At 37.5% G+C, this 20,625-nt stretch overlaps 1 protein-coding gene across 1 annotated transcript in view; it reads left to right on the top strand.

Moving 5' to 3' along the window:
- tanc2a (tetratricopeptide repeat, ankyrin repeat and coiled-coil containing 2a) overlaps positions 1 to 20,625 on the top strand; it is a 147,824-nt gene that overhangs the window by 78,784 nt on the left and 48,415 nt on the right. Inside the window, exon 4 of the mRNA XM_065252741.2 lies at positions 15,433 to 15,615. Coding sequence (XP_065108813.1) covers positions 15,433 to 15,615 — 183 coding nt within the window. The remainder of the gene's footprint in view (positions 1 to 15,432; positions 15,616 to 20,625) is intronic.

The raw sequence follows: 20,625 nt of genomic DNA, 5'->3' as shown, positions 1-20,625 counted from the left end.
CATTCAAGTAGCCTACAACCGGCACCTAAATAGGCTATGGAACCTGATTGATAACTATACACAAATAGACCTATTAATGAAAAAAAGAATAAGAAAAAACCTACCTACAACCTACCTACACAACCCCTGCTGTGCTCCCACAAGTTTCGTCTCAAAATGCTTTCCAAGCGAAGACGTTCCCAGCTTCCAGCTATCAACGGCAAAACTTTATGCAACTCCTGCAACGCTCGCTCCAACTAGGCTTCGAAAAGCATCAACAAAGATCGCACTGTCGCAGTGGTGGTGACTTGATGGGTGAAATGTCATATGTTGCGTGTGTAATGGTAATTTAGACATATAAATATTGCACATATTTTCATTCGCTCTACTACCCGCCCGCACCGCCGCATCCCCGCCCGTGAATTTTAGGAATGTCACAATCCACCCGTTTTAGACACTTTTATGCGCGGGTACCTGCCCCATTGCAGGACTCTGGTCTGTATGGATAAACTAAATGTAAAAGGGTTAAAATTTCAAATTAAATTAGCTAAATTAGCTTAATTACTTGCATACATTCTCTTTTTTTGAGGACCAAGTCAAAAATTTCTGGTTTTATTTCATTTTGAAAGAATATTTTAGGGATAATTGCAAAAATGTCAATGTGGTGTAACTGGTCTGTGTCAGTTGGTGTAATTAGTATTTTTTTAAATTAAAATATAAATATATTCATAAATTTTGAATAAAATAAAATCATCTGGTTTAGTGTAATATGATTTTTTATTAACATACGTTTTTACATAATTTGTCAAAGATTATTTAGAAAACAGAGCTGTTTTCTGCATATGTCAGGACAAATATTACAAAAACGCATTCAAATTTACATTTTGAAATAACTAATAAAATTATTATTTTTTAAATGATTAATCTTACATGCCATCAAGGTGGATAAGATATTTAACATTTCTCATTCTTTGGCACAATTGGCGGTTACACCATTTGACATTTTTAGGTCCATTCAGTCTTAGCATTCATAAAAATGGTGCAAATTTATTTTTTATTGCATAAAATTACGTAAAAAAAATTCTCATCTTGCCAAACCATTTTTGTCACTGACCCAACTATAGCCTATTGGCCCTGTATGACCGTATGTTAATCTATAGATTAAAACTATTTTCCTTAAGTCACATGTAATGTATTACATCTGCCATCATTATTATGATTGGAGACTTTTGAGTATGTTAGGCCAAACCATTGTGATATGGGTTGGGAGTGAAAATTGTCACCAATAATTTTTGTTTTAAAGGGATAGTTCGGCCAAAAATTATATTACCCATGATTTACTCACCCCCAAGCTGTCCGAGTTGCATATGTCCATCGTTTTTCAGACAAACACATTTTCGGATATTTTAGAAAATGTTTTAGATCTTTCAGTTGATTAAATGTAATGTTACGGTGTCCACGACCAAAAAAGTGCGTCCATCCTTCACAAAATAAATCCAAATGGCTCCAGGATGATAAACAAAGGTCTTCTGAGGGTAATCCACGCGGTGTTGTTGTAGAAATATCCCTATTTAAAACTTTATTAACGTAAATAACTACCTTCCGGTAGCGCCGCCATCTTAGTCGTGTCCGCATTCAGGATGAGAGCTTACGCAGCCTGGGGAGGCTACTCTGCTGCTGCTCTGTGCCCCCGCCCTCCAAATTTGTCATACGTCACTAAGGAAAGTGCGTACACTACGCTAATACTCTCTCCTGAATACAGAGGAGTCTAAGATGGCGGCGCTAGTTATTTACGTTAATAAAGTTTTAAATATGGATATTTGTACAACAACACCGCACGGATTACCCTCAGAAGACCTTTGTTTATCATCCTGGAGCCGTTTGGGTTTAATTTGTGAAGGATGGACGCACTTTTTTTGGACTTGAAGGTCGTGGACCCCGTAACATTACATTTAATCAACTGAAAGATCTAAAACATTTTCTAAAATATCCGAAAATGTGTTTGTCTGAAAAACGATGGACATATGCAACTCGGACAGCTTGGGGGTGAGTAAATCATGGGTTTAATATAATTTTTGGCCGAACTTTCCCTTTAATGTGATTTGCATATTATAAGCTTGCGTATTATAAACTGCAATTATGGTGTGGAGTGATGTATTCATGACATTATTGTTACTGCTTTTATAACTGCTTATTACACTTGCTTGTATATATTGAACTTTTTTTAAATCTATCATGGCAATCTGTTCTTACACTTGCACACCCAAGTTAAGCACTTTGTCCTTATCTGTGATGCAGTGACTGCAACACTTCCGTCTACTTAGAGAAACAGAAACACAGGGTGAAAGGAAGAGCCTCAGCAGTTTCAGTCAATCTGTTTTCTGGCTCTTTTAATACTGGCAAATGTTTCATAATCCACCTCTCAAGTTCATAGACACAATGAGCTTTCATAACGCTTGAAGCAGTGCCTTCATATGAAACATGACTATAAAGCCACAAAAATGTAATACCGGCCATTGAACACAAGTTCATTTTCATTTGGTGTATGTTTCTATTATTCTTAAAGGGATAGTTCACCTAAAATATGTTTTTCTTTTTTCTGCTGTATGCTATTTTATCTGTGAAACACAAAATTTAATTGTAAAATTGTATATAAAATAAAAAATTTGAGGTAAACATACTTTTAAATGAATGTATAATGTATATATTTTTTCATGTGCCTTGGCTTTAATATTAAGAAATCTCTTGTGCCACTAATCGTGTTCTGTTGAAGAACTTAAAGTAGAGGTTCAAAACACAAGAGAGACTCTGAACAGAGAGAAAAACTTTCAGAGCGAAAGAGAGAGATGCTGATGAATAGCTGCTATCGAGTGGGAGAAAAAAGGAGGAGGAGGAGGGGGTGCATCTGTCCGCCCCGCTGATGAGTGAACGTTTGTGCGTGTGTATGGGGAGGATGAATGTTATCGGCGCATGCGCTGGTACCTGACAGTCGCCCTCAAGACTGCAGATAACTCCTCTCAGCATCACTCTTCCAAGCATATTTTTCCATCCTTTTTCTCAGTTTCCCTTTCTTTTTGAAACTGGCCTGGGCTGTTCTATTCATCAGCTGTTATCCATAAGGTCGGATCTGGTTGTTTTGAGACCCAAATTCTGTGATCAGACACAGGTGAACTGAAAATTATGGGCGGTGCTGAATCATTCTGGGAGTTCGCTCCGGACAGCCGAGCTGTAGCAACAGGCTCGCGCTAAGCTCAAAGGAATTTTCTTTGTCTCTGATAGGAGCAGGTCGATTTGGACTAGTTTTTGACAAGTTTTTGAGATCTTCAGTTGTACTTACTGTCATTCAACGATGGTGTGAACATGATGACCTGGGACTCACCAAGGTGTTCGACTTTTTCACACGTGTGGCTCCCTTGATGGTGCGTGAGTACAAGCTCTTCATGGCAGGTTTATGCTCTTGTCATTTCGTACGTGGTTGTCTTTATTGTTAAGTGATCACAGACTGAGCCTAATGAGGCCATTCATGAGCATTAGAGCTGCGGAAATGAGAGTCCTACGGGATATCGCAGGCGAATATCCAAAGCAGACTCATGCACGGTAACATACGCTAACATACTTAGTCACTTGATCATACTGTGTTAACACCTACACTACTGTGGGCAAACAGACACGCTAATAGTTACCTACATGATTTCTCTGTATCAGTATCCGTCGCCCACTTAATGGTGTCAGCGAGGTGCGAGAAACGCTGTGTATCTATAACCTGCATTTATCTGAATGCGTTTGCGTGTTTCCTTTGCTCAAAATTAGCTGGTTTAGTTAGTCAGCTTGTTACAAAAAGTTAAAACCGACAAAGAAAGTCAAACTAAACTGCTTTGTGAGTCTGTTGGGTTGAGAAATGCACATTTTGTATATTGTTCAAGCAGCTCGGTGGGCTGGTGTGGGAGCGTGGGCCCGTGGGCTAAGACTGGCATCAACTCTTTAGATCTTCTGTTGTGAGTCACAAAAACATGTTTTGAAGGGTAAATTACGATTTGATGCACGAAGACCACTCATTCGGTAAAGAACCAAAGCTACAGTATAAAAGCCAATATTAGCTGTTTGGCCCAGAAGATATGGTCATATTATATTTCAGCCGCACCACGAATCTCCATTCCCACAAAGATAAGTGAGCTGGGTTACGTGTGTAGGATTATGTAGTGCCTACTCGCTTTCTCTCTCTCTCTCTCTCTCTCTCTCTCCTCCTTCCATCCTGTCCCACTGGGATGGGTTAAGCTAAGTTGTGCTGACACTGCGTATATAGGATTTATCATTCCAAGGCTGTTGCTAGTCAGATCAAACAGGGTTGAGGCTCACAGTTCGTTCATCCTCATAAAACTCGCTCTAAAGAGCTGTGAAGTACTCCTTGCAATGTTATAAGACCTTAGTTTACTTCTATAATCTATTTAAATAGTTCATTGTTTGCCGTCTTGAGAGCTCTTTGTCATGTTACAGTGACGTTATAGAGTTGGTGCTTGTCCAGTGTATAGCACTCTTTTGTATCGTTTACCAAATGAATCGATATGTATGAATAGAATAGATTTCTCATAATGCATTGCCAAGGGGCACACTTTCACAGGTTGTGAGAATTGAACCAGCAACTTTATGGATGCCAATGTCTGAGATTTTACCAACTACATCATCAGATGCCTGGAGTGACATCTATTCTTAATCAGTAGGGGTGTCACGATTCTCCAAATCCTCGATTCGGTTACATTTTCGATTTTAAGGTCACGATCCGATTCTCACCTTTTTTTTCAAAAGCAAAAAAATGCTGTGCCGTTTTTAGACTAGACTTTTATGAAATATAATATCTGACCTTGAACCCGGAGATGTCCTGCCATGTTAGTTGTGCTGCCAGTGGAAAAATGTGGTACACGCACATACCTGATAAAACGAAACTTCCTGTCAGATGAACATTCCTGTCAGTACTTTGCACCTTGTCATTTAAACTCAAGCGGGAGTAACTATATTTTGTGGGTGTGCATTATTTTTTTGAAAATTCAATGGCCCGTCGTCAATTATTCCGCTTATACCACGGTTACCAAAACATTGCTGTGGTACCTATTTTTAAGGCATTTGACAACTTAGATGTGCGGTTTACAGAAAAATAATCAACACCCATGGAACATTTCTCAGCCAATCAGAATAAAGCATTCAACAGCACCGTGGTATACAAAGAATTAAAACATACAAGTCTTCACAGTCAAGGTACTCTTTATGGACAGGGTAGGGATGATTTCCTTAACTGTTATTGACTAGTGGTGTTTCTGTAAGACTGCCTGATTGGAATGAACCGTGACTTACAACTGCTACTTTTGACAGCTGAGAAGGCCTCAGTTGCACATCCAGACCGCCTTAAGTCTTGCGAAATGAAAGTGAACAGTGAAACGATCCCTCCCACTGTTCAAATATCTCTCCTGCAGAAGTCTCCAGCAACAAGACTAAATTATTCAACAGCGGCAGACTACACCCGCGGATCACATTTCTGGATGCACACACACTTCTGCGGTACATTTGCTAGCGTGTCCTTTGTCCATGCCTGAACCAATGCTCACTAATAAGCTCCCTTTAAATGTTGAGCGAATGTCAACCAATCCAAGCAAGTGCGTTTGGTCAAGTGTAGTACGAATCTGGGGGGAATAGTGCATAGTGCAGTAACAAAACTCCTTTGCTATTTTTCCGAACTGACTGACTGAGAAGTGTATTATGGAATAGGCAAGGAAAGAATGGAAAGTATGATATGAAAATAAGTGCCAACTTTTAAATTAGGTTTGCTTGAGAGGGTGGATTTGGAGCTAGCTGGACTAACTAAAGAGTGATTATAGCATTACTCAGGCAACGGACCAAGCCCCATGTTACTATGATATTCTGCACTTTAGTAATAGGTCAGATCCCTTCATTGATGTAAGTTTGCTTCTTTCAGCTGTTTTATTATGGCCACGATTCATAAGTCTTGGAAAATTTCATTATATTTAGGCATTTTGTTTGTATCGCATAAAGTGTGGGACGAGTTATGCACTAAAATTGAATTCTTAAATTTGAACAAACCTATAAGCATAAATATGAGTAATGATAATGATGCTGGAGCTAAAAAGCAGCTAATAGCTTTTGCGAGCTTAGCTGTGGAGAATCACAGTATGAAGTCTGATTTAAAAAGGGGATTAAGAGGCGTCTGAAGCGTTCATCTAAGAGTTTTTGAAATAGATGATGTTAAATCTTGGCGCTCTTATATTTTCCTGGCTTGTGGTTAAGACGCAACTGTCACTCATTTAAACATTGTAAGTTACAAAACACAGATTGTAACTCATTTCTACAACTCATACTGTATGCAATCTACCATGAACATTTGAAGAAATGTGTGTAGTATTGTAGTTTTTGGGGGAGTCGCTGAATCCACAGGCTGTACTGGGCTACACTTGCTGGGTGGCCATGGGAATTTGTTTCCTTCAGAGCATGTCACTTCAGATCTTCAACATTTTTGTTCCCAGGTCACAGAGCATTTTAAATATTAAGGTGGAAGAAAGTACCACACCGCACTAATGGTCAAAAATGTCTTGCCTTTAGCTAGAGAAATCCCATGTATCATTCTGTGACCTGATTGGTTCAATGCCATGTGTTTCTGTAGCTAAATGGGTAGAGTGGGTGGCACGGTGGCTCAGTGGGTCGCACTGTTGCCTCGCAGAAAGATGGTCCCCGGTTTGAGCCCTTGCTGGTTCTCTCCATTAATACAGCCATGCTGCAATAGCATTTAAAGGTCACGTTCTTTCTGATCCCATTTTTGAAACCCTAGTTAATGTGTAATGTTGCTATAATATCATAAATAATACCTGTTAAATGATAAAGCTCAAAGTTCACTGCCAGGCGATATATTTTCTTTAACAGAATTCGCCTTTCAAAGCCTACAGCAAACGGCCGGTTTGGAGTACAGCCGTCAATTTCCTGCTTTAATGATGTCACTAGAACAGTTTTTTGACTAAACTCTGACCACAGGAATACGTCAGTCGCCAGCTAAGCTAACGGCAAGCTAAGCTAACGGCAAGCTAAGCTGCTATCGAATCACAAAACACTAAACAAACTACACAATCAGAACTCAATACGTATTTCTAAAGGAGGGACTTCACAGAACAAGGAAGACATCAGCCTGTTTTGAGGACAGTGAAAACAGCGCTACGGGAGCTTTAAGAATAACATCAATAATAAATGGAAGATCATGGGTTCGAAAAGCAGCATGAAGTTAATACAACTTGGTTTTGCAGGTCATTTCAACCCACTATTTTAAGTTTTGACCTGTGATAATTTGACATACTTATAAAAACTAGTTGAAACTTAATTATTTAACCTCTTACACTCTGAGGCTATTTTGGGGATTTCCGCCTGGATTTGGCCTACCCAATTTCAAAAGCTTCTCATACCCACAAGCAGAGGTGCACATACAAAAGTTTGGTATCATTTTACAGGAAACCCTTTGAAATTACATAAAACACTGTTGAAAGTGCTCAACATGGTTATATGTTGTCAGTCCTCTAATAAACACAAAAATAAATAGGCGCTTTTTGATGTTTTTTTTCTAAAGTCTGTATTTAAAAGTGTATAACTCTGGCCCTGAGTGGTAACGAAACCTGCAGACCATGCAGTAATGAAACCTGCAAACCATGCAGTTTTGTTTGATTCCAGCAATCGCCAGCTTACAGAGGAAAAAGGAATTTTTTCTCTATCATAATGTATGCAAAAGTTATTTTACTCCAACTGATGGGACGAATAATACCCTTTTTGTATACAATTTCTGCCTAAAAACATTTGAAGTGCTCCCATAACCACATACAGTGGAATAAATGCAATATCTTTATATCATTTTGCAGAAAACCCTTTGAAGTTACATAAAAAGCTGCTGTTTGTGACAAATATTGTTATTTATGTTGTTTTTCATATGATAAAACACCAAATTTTATTTTTTATGTTGAAACGCTGTCGAGTTCTGGTTGTTACCAGCAGCAGACAGTAAACACCCAAAAAAAGATTGATCTCTATAGCATGTTGCATTCAAAAGTTATTCTCATTTTACTAAAGGGTGTGAAAATACATTTTTCATATAAATATTAATTTTTTGTTTTGCCCATATAATAAATAGCAAGGGATTAATTATGCACACAACCAAAGAAAATGCTGTGAATGGACTCATTTTTTAGAGTAGGACCTAAGAGAAAAGATGGTGTATCATTTGTGGCTATATGTGCTATCTGAGGCAGTCCACACTCAAGTTTCCCATATGTTTACAAAAGACCATTTTTTACCTTATTATTCATTCAACGATTGTTGGATTTGTGTTAATAATAGAGCAAAAATAACGATGTAGCCTTATTCCTGAGAATGAGAGCTTTCATTTGATATAAGACTTGCCGATGTTTGTCATACTTGAAAAATATGAAATATGTGAATATTAAATCATATAATAAATTGTCGGGGGGGTGATAGTGTAAATTAAGTGTAAATAACTTTCTTACAGTAAAAAATATCTCAAAGTGATGCATATCTGCAGAAAGTAGAGACTCTAAGCTTTCAAACAGTATCTCATATGTGGTACTGGGTCCATGACAGACCATTAAAAATTAAAGGAATATTTTATATTAAGTCAAAATAAGATAATTCTGGACCCGGTACAGGGTCCACAGAGTCAAACAAGTTAAGTTTAAACGAAAACTTTAAACACCGTTTTTTAATATTTTACTTGCCTTAACTTATACAAATGAATACATACCTATATTTTTATAATGCGTACACTTAATCTTTGTACAGCATGTTGTGAATGTGTTAGCATTTAGCCTAGCACCATTCATTAGGATCCAAACAGGGATGAATTTAGAAGCCACCAAAAACTTCCATGTTTTCCCTATTTACTGACTGTTACATGAGTAGTTACACGTGTAAGTATGGTGGCACAAAATAAAATGTGGCGATTTTTTTTAAACGGATAAAAAATGAGAACTATATTGTATGGCGGAGGAGCACTTAGTTTGCAGCACTTCGACCTCAGCGCGCAGTTAACTTCTAAATTCATCCCTGTTTGGATCCTAAGGAATGAATGGGGCTAAGCTAAATGCTAACAGATTAATGACGCGCTGTGTAAAGATGAAGTGCACGCATTAAAAAAAGATAGGCATGTATTAATTCATCCAAGTTGAGGTAAGATCATAGTTTAATAGCTAAAAACTGTGGTGTTTTCCTTTAAGTAAAATAAAAATATATGTTGATTTGACACAAATGCTGCATTTTTACAGTGTAAAAATCTATACCTTAAATGCACTGTAAGTTGCTTTGGATTAAAGTGTTTACATAAATGTATATGTAAAGGTAGAGTGGGCCTTTAGATAGGACACAATATGTTTGCAGGTGCAAATTTTTTGCATGGAAATAGATCATTGTTCCTGTTTTGGATTTAGATGCATCAGGTGTGCATGGGAAAGTTAGCAGTAAAATAATAATTTCCATTAACAAATTAATCAAATAAAAACAACCGCCCTTGGTTCTGACTCTTCGATTTGCTTCTGACAAAAATGTCAACAAAGGTCATAAGTACAACAAAACGTGGTTTGTGATTTGGCATGTTTGGCATGCGCTCTTGTCAAACCACATGAAATCTGATCTTCAAGACTTTATCATCTCTTGATGATATTCATGCGGCACAACAAAGGTCTCAGTGGGGAATGATGTACGGGAAATGATCCGGTTCTCTCTCTCTCTCTCTCTTTCTCTTCCCTTTTCTCTCTTTTCTGGCTTTGTTTCCAGGCACTGTCAGAGTGGGGTTGTGTGACGAGTGATGGTTCTGTTCCAGGCTCAAGGGCACTGGGCCGATCCGGGCTCAGATTTAGTGGGGTGTTTTGATTAGGCGAGCAGGTTCTGCTATCAGCCTACATAAATTAGAGAGCAGCTTTCTGAATCGCACTCAATCCTCCCACCGGGCTCGTATCACCTCATAACGCTTGTGTGTGTGCACTGAGAAGCGATAAAATATGCCTGTAATAAAGTACAAGAGGATCCAAAGTATGCGTTGATTAGCTCCCAATCGTTGGTCATTTAGCCCTCAATGTGTCCTCCCTGATAAGGTTTTTGTAGCTGCATGAGATTTAGGGTGTTAAACAGAACAGATAAACTAAGTCTTCTTTAGATTTGCAAGTTTGCAGTTGATGGTCTAATGTTAGGACGTTGCATTCTGGGATTGCTTTATTCACAATGATGTTGACTTTAACCCCACTTTTTTTTTTTCGTTTAATCGACTGAAGCAAAATAAAGATGTGATAAAACAGATTTTTAAATATAAGCTTGTCCTTCTGTTGCCATTGAACCCTCTTAAACCTTCTCTACTCTCTCTCTCTCTCTCTCTCTCTCTCTCTCTCTCTCTCTCTCTCTCTCTCTCTCTCTCTCTCTCTCTCTCTCTCTCTCTCTCTCTCTCTCTCTCTCTCTCTCTCTCTCTCTCTCTCTCTCTCTCTCTCTCTCAGACACATCCCTGTTTATAACCTTTTTTTCCCCACTGAGCGTCTTTCATCTCCTTGGGGAAGCATGCAGCAATGGGATTTTTCATCCCTCCCCTCTCACAGTGCTGTAAATCCGATTTTCTCTCTCCTCTGCTTGTGCCGGTTTCTTTATCGTAGATGCAATTCTTCATTCCATGTGACGTCATAGAGTGGTGATATCCCATCTCATGTGAGCCATGACCTTACATGTCAAACGCAAGACGACCCCTTGACATGAACAATATTTATTCTTCAGTTACTCTCATAATTCCTTTTTAATATCTTAATTTCACATTGAGAAATCATAACTAAACTTTATGGCACTTTATGACAAGACCTCTGCTATTCCCTTATGACAGTTTAATTGAAAAAAGCTGTCGTGGCTGCTTCTGTCCTCCCTCTATTGATGTTAACAGCGTTACATATTCATAAAATGGATAAAGGACATCTAATATTTTCATGGTCTTTACTTGATTAAGGTAGGATGCTTTGCTATCCCAAATGCTTTGCATTGAGACTTGTGTTTACAATATGATGCTTGCTAATCCTGATTTGAGACCCCTGAAATTTTCAAGAGAATTTATTTTTTAGTGTAGTGCAACTAAGACAACAAATAAAGAGAGATACTTGTGTGTTGTTAGTTGGTGGGTGCTTCATTCATCAGTATTTTTCTCTCTGTTCCTCTCTTCCTGTCTGTGCCATCTGTCGGTGTGGCCAGACTGGGCACAACATGGTCTCTTCCTGTCTGATGACATCCTATGACGCAGCTGACACGCTGTGAATTCTTCAGTCCGGATCTCACGCTCGTAGATCCTAACATCTTTGAAAATACTCAGACAGAAACAAAGGAATTACTGTATTGAGCACTCTTTAGGAGTGACAACCGCATTGTCACTTGTACTTTATGTACAGAATACAAGAGTCACTCCCTCAATGTGATGGTTGATGTAGTAAAACCATAGCTTTGTTTAGGCATCTCACAATTGTAAACGGTAAACCTGTTTGGTGAGGGCCTGGTGTTTGCTCTTTTTGACAGAAAAAATATCAGTGTCTTTAGATGAATTAGATCATATGCAATATTGCATATTGTAATATTTATATTTATATTAATGCATTATATGTATTATTGTATTTACCTTTTCTATTTAGTTATAAACAGAATGTGTGTGCTAAATAGAAGTATCAAAAAAAAAAAAAAATTCGGCCCTACATTAAGTAATTTCTTTTCAAAATATTTTTTTCTATTTAACATGTTTTATAATTATCATGTTTCTTCCACATTTATGTTGCTTCATTCGTGGTGTCCATGGTACTGGACATGAAAAAAATCGATGTAAAATAGACAGCCGATCCTGGACTTCTTGGGGGCCTAAGCAACTTTGTGAGGGGGCCCTGTCAGTGCGCTCATAAAAAACAATTCACTGTCTCTGCTTAAGTGTAGCTATAAATTAGGACTGAATTTGGACTGGAGGGTTTGTAATAAATCCATTGCATGGTTGGTCAAGACTAAATAGGAATTTAAAACATTAATGTGTTCTTAATGTTTTTACTTTACCTGAGGAGAGGAAATTAACGTAAACAAGCCAGAATCTCTACTCTGTTCAGAAACAGAGGACATAAAAAAACTATACAAATAAAACTTCATCTGAAACATAACCGTAACATCTAGTGTGGTGTAGCTATTATACTGCATAAACGCGCATACTCACAGATGCAATCAGAGTAACACTTGTCTAAATATATAAACCCTGTAAAGCTGGAATTTATATTGAACAATCACTATTAACTGTTTAAAATTGAAATGCATATTTTATCATATTTATGTTTTAAATATTTAGAATATAATTTTTTTTCTTACATTCCAATTTCATATTAATATTTCATATTTTTTATCTTAATATATTAACCGACCTATTAAAAGTTGCTACCGTGACAAGCCTACGTGGCACAATGATGTCACTCGCCAATTGGTCTGTGCAGTGCAGCAGGAAGTTAGGAGCAAGGGGGCCCCTAGGTGTTCAGGGCCCTACGCAGCTTGCAAACTTTGCGTGTAGGGAGGATTGGCTCTGAAAATAGGGGCTGGCACAACTTTTGTATTTACACTCATTTCTATATCGGATGAGAGGTAAAATCAACTGTTTGAAACAAATGGCACACTGAAATAAAATCAGGTCTGAAGGGGTTAAATGTTGAAAAGTTCGTATGAAAGTGAATCAGCAACCAGATAAGAAGTGACCATCGAATTTAGCTGCAGTGTGCACATGGTCATTGTGAAAAGCCTTTATTTACTGGTTTTCATTGATTTCTAGTATTCCTGCAGCATTGGAGGAGATCAACTGAAGGATTTCACTGCTGAGTGTTTCTCAGCGTTCCTGTTGTATGTCGGTGTATACAAATTATTTTCAGTTTCAGTTCACGTTCTGATCTGCAGTAGTAGTTTAATGCTGTTCACGAAGATACAAGAAAAGATTTCACATGACAGCTCTCTGAGAGGGAGCGAGCGAGCGAGCGAGAAAGAAAGAAAGAGTAAAGAGTCTGAAGGGTGGCTTGATATTGAAATGTTTCTGACCATTGATAGCCACTGTGAAAGTTGTTTTGTAACGTAGTAGCTGGTTTCTAGCTTTTCCAAGCCAGGTGTGATTACCAACGCTAATTTTAAGAGGTGGCTAATTCATATTGATCCGTACAACAACATTTGTACATTTTTGTACAATTTCCTCCTTTGACATTGGGGCTTCGTTATTTTTTTATGATAATTGTAATTGTGTGTACGAATCCATATGAATTAGCCAACCCATAAAATAGGCTACGTACATATTCTTGTGCGATCAGGCTGGACCACCACAAGCAGGTATGAGCAGCTTAGGGGAACCATAAACAAGCTGATTTCCAATATGGGAGATAAAGTGGTGGGCAATGATGTGATAAGAAACACCAGACAGCGAGATGAACGTAGGGTGTGGCTAATAGAGAAGAAAATGAGAGAATCTGCAGTGGAATGAATAGAGAAGGGGCGATTGCTTGGTCCAGAGCCTCACCCAACATTGGCAGTGCAAACACACACACTTGGTTGATTTACTACTGTAGCTCTTTGAATAGTAAATGTTAGCCGCACACAGGGATCTGATCTTACAGATCTGATAAGAGCCACATGCAAGTGATTAAATGCCTTTCAGCACCCTGCTGCTGCAGCGAATGAAATTTCATTAATTGATAGTTAATGAAAGATCCACAGTGGCATTTTAATGTCAGCACAAATACACACAAATGTAATAATGCTTACTATTGTAAATGTGTGCAGGTATTCATTTGTGCCATGTTGGGAGCACTTCTTCAAAACTCTGCATTTTGGATGTGCTTATTTATATTTATCAAATTGTGTCTGAGTTTAAATCTCGATCTTGATTGTATTTCCCTGTACCTTAATAATAATAATAAGTTTTATTTATATAGCGCCTTTCCAGAGCTCAAGGACGCTTTACATCAAAAAAGAAAATTTTAACAAAATGACAATGATAAGGGACACATAAGTACAGAAGAGACAAAGACAAGTCCAACAATACAAAACAGAAATTAAGATGCATAACATAACATTCAGGGAGATATTGGGATAAATACCTTAGAACCTGTGAATGTGGTCAATACGTCCAGGATCACTGAATTGGATGGATTCTTATGTAGTTTGCACACATGGGATGTTCGCATTAGCTAGTGGTGGGCAAAAATTAATCACGATAATCGCATACAAAATACAAGTTGAGTTTTTGCATAATTGCACACCAAAACACAAATATTATTATGCATATATTAATATATATATATATTTAAGAATTTTTTTATTTGTATATATATCGTTTTTATTTATATATCATATAGAATATATAAAAATATAAATAAATATATATAAACATGTAAATGTTTCTTAAATACATACATAAATATGTGTGTATTTATATATACATAATAAATACACACACCACAAACTCATATGTTATGCAAAAAAAACTTTATTTTGTATAAGATTAATTTAGATTAATCTATGCCCCGCAGTAATATAATTTATAATTAATAATATTTATTTTTGCATGTATGTGTTTGTTTAAATAATAATAGTTACATCACATTTACACACAAAACACGCATATATTATCAAAAAAATGTCGATTAATCTCAGTCTTAACCTGAATTCATTACAATATTTCAAGTATACTTCTTTATTTGAGATATATTATCAAAAAAATGTTGATTAATCTCACCAGAAGTCTTAACCTGAATTCATTACAATATTTCAAGTATACTTCTTTATTTGAGATATGGATATTAAGCGGTTCTGTGTTTAAGGAGCCTTAAAAGGGATAGTTTACACAAAAATGAAGTGGTTCTCAAGTTGTTCAAACAAAGGAAGATATTTGAAGAGTGTTTGTAACCAATCAGATCTGGGGCACCATTAACTTCCTTAGTAGGGAAAAGGAATTATATGGAAGTGAATGGTGCCCCAGATGTGTTTGGTTATTATTTAATTACCAAACAGATTTTTTTCAAAATACCATAATTTGTGATCAGCAGAGGAGAAAAATTATACAGGTTTTAAACAAATTAAGGGAAAGTAAATGATGACACAGTTTTCATTTTCAGCGAACTATCCATTTAAGGTGTCTGTGTGGGATCAGAATGGAAAATGTATATCAGACGCGCATAACAGCTACATGTGTTATGTTTGATAACATGTTTGATGAATCTATTTCTGGAGGAATTTTATCTTCAGGAGTAGTGATAGCAATAAGTTTGTGTTTCTGACACTTTCTCATTCAGATAAGTCTTGCACATCATTTGAGCTGCACCGATGAATCTGCTTCACTGTATGTAGGAGGTTTCCAAACTCTTTAACCTCTTTCCCCTCCAGGCAGTGACTCCGTGGAGGGCGAGTGTGTGTTTGAGGGGGATTACGCCGTCCCTCCTCTCCCGGTGACCGAGGGCATGCAGCACATTCGGATCATGGAGGGCGTTTCTCGTTCTCTCCCCTCCTCACCCCTGCTCTCCCACCAGGCCCTCAACATGCGCCTCCAGCCCCTCAAGAGAATCCCAGGTAAAGCACACACTTTGTGCATATGTTTGCTTGTGTGTGTACGTGTACATCTGTGAAATGAATTCGTATTGGTTTGATGCTAGCAGTTGTTTGTGTGTGGGTTGCACATATACTGAATGTTTGTGTGTGTGTGTTGTGCTATGATCGGTGAGTGCCTCCTCCTGTTCTCCTTTCAAACGCTCCAGCTACATGCCAGAAGTCCTGTTGAGAGCACAGACGCACCGGAGAGAGTGTGAATGAGTTTGTGATGTAACATTGTGTACAGCCATGGATTATTGTGTGTTGAGGACCAAAATGGCTTTTATTGATGTGTGGGATTTGTTTATGCATGGCTGTGTGAATCTTTGGTTGTTTAGCTAGTGACCATACAAATAGGAAGTCCAATTCATGCCTATAAAAGAATGAGGGTGTAAGGACATTTTTATGTGGGCATAATTTATATATGGTAATACACGTATAAATCATAACTGTATATTTGCTTTATTGTGACCCTGTTCATAATAATAATCTTATTATGAGATTAAGAACATCAAAGTTTGATTTCACTTATTGATGTTAACATGACCTTACTCAGTCAATATAAAATATATCAAGGCTTTATTTTTACACAATGTTCTTTTAAATTATATAGGGTGATTTTATGTAGAAATGTAGAATTACTTAAGCAGGGTTTTAGAAGCAAGGTCACAAATATACATTACAATTTATTCACACATTTATGCTGATAAAATAGTCAGATAGTACCCTCAAGATCAAGTGTGTCAGATAGTATATGCTGTTAGTGATATTGATGTTTTTGTTGCTGTTCCTGCATTGATCGTAGATATATTTACCCCTGTAAATAGTAATGTCTGAATAGTACAGTGTGGCTAAAGTTTTAATTTAAGGTCTTTCATTGCCGCTTGCAATGTTGAAACACTGCAGTTCTCCCAGCAGCCACAAGGGTGCGCTGATTTTATTCTCTTCCTTTAGTTTATGTCCTTTCTTACTCTCTGGATAGAAGCAGTGCAGCTAACTTACTGTTTACTAATCACTGTAAATCTCGCAGAAATGGTGAACAAATCATCAAATATTATAATCAACACTGTGACTTTATAAGAGACCTTTCTCAAATTTAAAAGAAATACAGTACTGTGCAAGTACTAGGCCACCAGACTTGTTGTTTTAGATGTTTTAATGTCCATCCATATTTATTTTTCAATCTATTTTATTAAGATACAAATGGAATATGTACAAAAATAAAAATAAAAAATAAAAATCAGGAATAAATGTCATCTTTAGGCATTTTCGGTGTTTAGTGTGACCTCTCTTGGCACTAAACGCATCTTAAGCGTTTCTAAACAGAATTAAGGAAACAAACAAATTTCTTTTAAATTAGAAATTAGGATTTAATTTTATTTAGGTTTAAGAGATCCTGCAGTTTCCTGCTATTGCTCAAGTGGAAGGGGAGTTTACCCTAAAAACTTGACACATCAGTTTACATTTTTATACAGTTTTTAATGCTATACACACATTTTCTGTATTTTCTGGATGTATTCTTTTAAAGAGACTGAGAAACAATTATATATCATCACTATAACATTGCAAAAACAACAAAAGACTTTTGCACAGTACTGTATGTGTTCATTATCACCATGTCGCTGGGGTGGTACCCTTAAAGGTTCATTTTTGTACCTATATGAGTATATAACACATTGAAATTTACCTTTTGGTGTACAGTATTATACCCTAAGGACCTACTGTGTACCTTAAGGAAGAATTTTTTAAATTTTAAAGAACAGTTAAATTTTAGGAGTACAAAACAGTTAACTCTACCTTTAAAGGTAGACAAAAGGTACAGTAATGTATCCAAAAAGATACAACACTGTATTATGTTTAGTATACCTGTAGAAAATGGAACCTTAAGGGAGTCGCACACTGGACGAGAAGCGCCGCGTCGCGCCATGAATCTGTAAACAGAACACATTATTTTCTATGAATGTATGCACACCGGCGGCCACTGGAGGCAGCTGTCCTCTATGACTATGGACACTGCTCAAATCCCTGTCGCGCCACTCACATAGTTTAACATTAAATAACATCATATGTGTCCCAAATTGCTAGCGATTCACATTGGGGGCTAACGTATATTTTACATTTTGAAGTAGACGCTATTTAATGTTCACTTCCGGTGTACGATACCTTCGAGTTGTCCTAGACGCGACGTGGTGGTGCGCTTTTCGTCCGGTGTGCGACCCCCTTTTTAGGGACCGCCCCAGTGACAGAAAATGTACAGTTTGTAAAAAAAATTTCTGACAGTGTAGAGGTTTTTAGTTTTAAAAGTTATAGATTCTACATTACTGTGACATTACAAACAGCAAAGTCACAAAGCAAGTTGAGTTTAAAGGTACAATTTGTAAGATATTTGCAATTAAATATCCAAAAACCACTAGGCCAGTGTTATATATTTTATCCAGCTTATTACTAACAATATCTCTAATGTTTTTAACTACTTGTAAATTATGAGAAAATTGTCATTCTAAACCGTGACACGGGGCAGTGCAGTCGCCTGCAATGAAGTTAATATCCACGTTACTCTTTGTTACCGCCTTTACTAACGTAAGAACCACATGACAACAGTGTCATGGACAAATGCTACTGCTTGTTTATGGTATGTTTGATGATCTAAACACTTAGTTCTGTGCTGTGTTAACACACCATCGAACGTACTAATGCTAATACTGTAACATCTATGGCTGACAGTTTCGTTTTGAACATTACATGAAACCTTACATAATGAAGTAAAACGGTGTCATCAAATGTAACATTTATAAAGCTTGATTACTTTACCTCATCCGTTAAAATGACATGCGGTTGGGTTAAAGACAGCAAATCCCATAATTCCACGCTGCTTCAGAGCGTCATTAATATACATCAGTGTTATTGTTTTGATCGTGCGCCCTAGCGGCAGATTCTACAAATTGCATCTTTAAACAGCGGTAAGATCTTTGCACACTGTAGTCTGTAATATTTGTATGTGTTTTTCGTATTCGTTATCATACAAATTCGTCACGCACACAAACCTTGCACACTGTATCCGACACATATTAATTCATCCATTGGGAAAAAATTGGGTGTGTGCGTTCACTATACACTGGAATGAGTTAAATGCAGTGGGGGCTACATACCTGACAAACATGTCACTTTTTATCTGTCTTTATATTTCGTCTCTTTTTGTATTCCTCACTTTGTTTGTTATACTTTGTGCTGTAAGACGATGTGGATCAACTTGTCAGACGCTATTCTTGATTTTGGTTTTTGCTTGTACAGTGGCTCTGCTGTCAAAACACCTCTCAAAATGCTTCCTACGGATGCAAAAACGTAGAAAATCAAACCTGATGAAAGTTTCGAAGGCAGTGTGTAAACGTGATTGACACAACATGAAGTCGTATTATTTTTAACGTGTAAAAATTTCGGACGAGTATTTCGTTGTTAAAAAAATATGTATGTCACTTTGCATAAAAGCATCTGCTAAATGCATAAATGTAAACGCTTATGCAGTAAAACAACTCACCTTTCCCAATCCGCCATCTTCTTTTAATTTACTGTGGTGAACGTGGATGAAAGATTCCTCCCTCCCTAATATCCATCAGTTTACGGAGTTCATATTCTCTGGTTGTAGCCTCTATTTCACCTCCTCAGCTTTTCTTCTTTCCCCCCTCAAGCCTGGAGCGCTGCCAGCGGCTTTTCCATCCACGCATTGTTTTTCTTACTTTTATCATTTCCGAGTTGTCCCACTGAGCGCTTCCAGCCCAGCCTGTCCATGGTCGCCCCTCCCCAACACAATGACCTGTTTTCACCCACGTTCTCCTGGAAGCAGGACAGCACTGATTTCCTTTTCTTTCCATGTCTTGTATTGTTCTTCCAGCCCTGTGCTAAAATGAACATTGGCTCACGATGCCATTTCCTCTACCAGTAATATTCACTAAAAGATATTGTTCATTCAAAAATGTTACATTACTTACTCACCCTTACCTTTTCCAAACCTGTATGTTTTTTATGCAAATACAAAAATGTTCCTATTGATCAGTGGTAGAGCACTGCATAGCGGTGCACAAGGATTTTGGGTTCGATCCCAGCTAACGCACACGCATATAATGATAAAATGTGTGCCTTGTAAGTAGCTTTGGAATAAATCGCCTGCCAAATGCGTAAATGTACGAAAGAATTTGAAAGAAAGTCTTGGCCCTTTATTTCATACAAAAAAATTGAATGTACACTGGCTGGTGCTGTCAATCCTATAAAAACTATAAAACGATTATAAATGTATAAGACTAATGTTTTCTAACAAGACATAGGACAGCTTTGTTTTTTGAACGAGACATTTAAAAAAAAATTTAGTGAATCGATCCAGTTCACACATGCGGTTTAAGGGCGCACTCACACTATCTAAACCAAATCGCACCCAGGAGCGTTTGACCCCCAAAGCCTGGTTGTGTCGCTAATATGTCGCTCTGTACCGTGCCCAGTCATGGTTTGGTTAATCACGCCTTGACTCGAGCGCGTAACGCGCAGTGTGATCAGATATCATATACAAAAAAGGGTTTAAATGGAGTGATGTCAATTGCGTGACCACTCACCTTCGTCTGCCGCCTTAAAAACCTTCTGATGCACGCGACAGATCAACTACGTAAAAAGGGTGTCACGATTTTGATTTAATCGAAATTAAGTCATAACCTCGAATTTCGAAAAAAAAAAAAAAACTTTAGAATCGAAAATGTAATCAATTTGATTATTTGGAGAATCGTGATACCCCTACCAAGTAATATAATAGGCATGTGAGAGGGCTGTGTGTCATCTTGCATCAAACGACTCAGCATAAAAAACATTGACTTAACATTACGATGCGCTCCAGTTTTAAGAGAAAGCTTTACTTCCTGTTTTCTTCAAACCAATCGCATTCTAATGACGAAAGCGTGCCCGTGCTCAGATCAATCAAAGTACAGTGTGAATGCATGCTTCTTGGGGAGT

Source organism: Paramisgurnus dabryanus, chromosome 3 (genome assembly GCF_030506205.2).
Source record: "Paramisgurnus dabryanus chromosome 3, PD_genome_1.1, whole genome shotgun sequence".
In the NCBI taxonomy this organism is placed as follows: domain Eukaryota; kingdom Metazoa; phylum Chordata; class Actinopteri; order Cypriniformes; family Cobitidae; genus Paramisgurnus; species Paramisgurnus dabryanus.
Note: the sequence above shows the minus strand (reverse complement) of the source record. Positions and strands in the feature narration are given on the sequence as shown.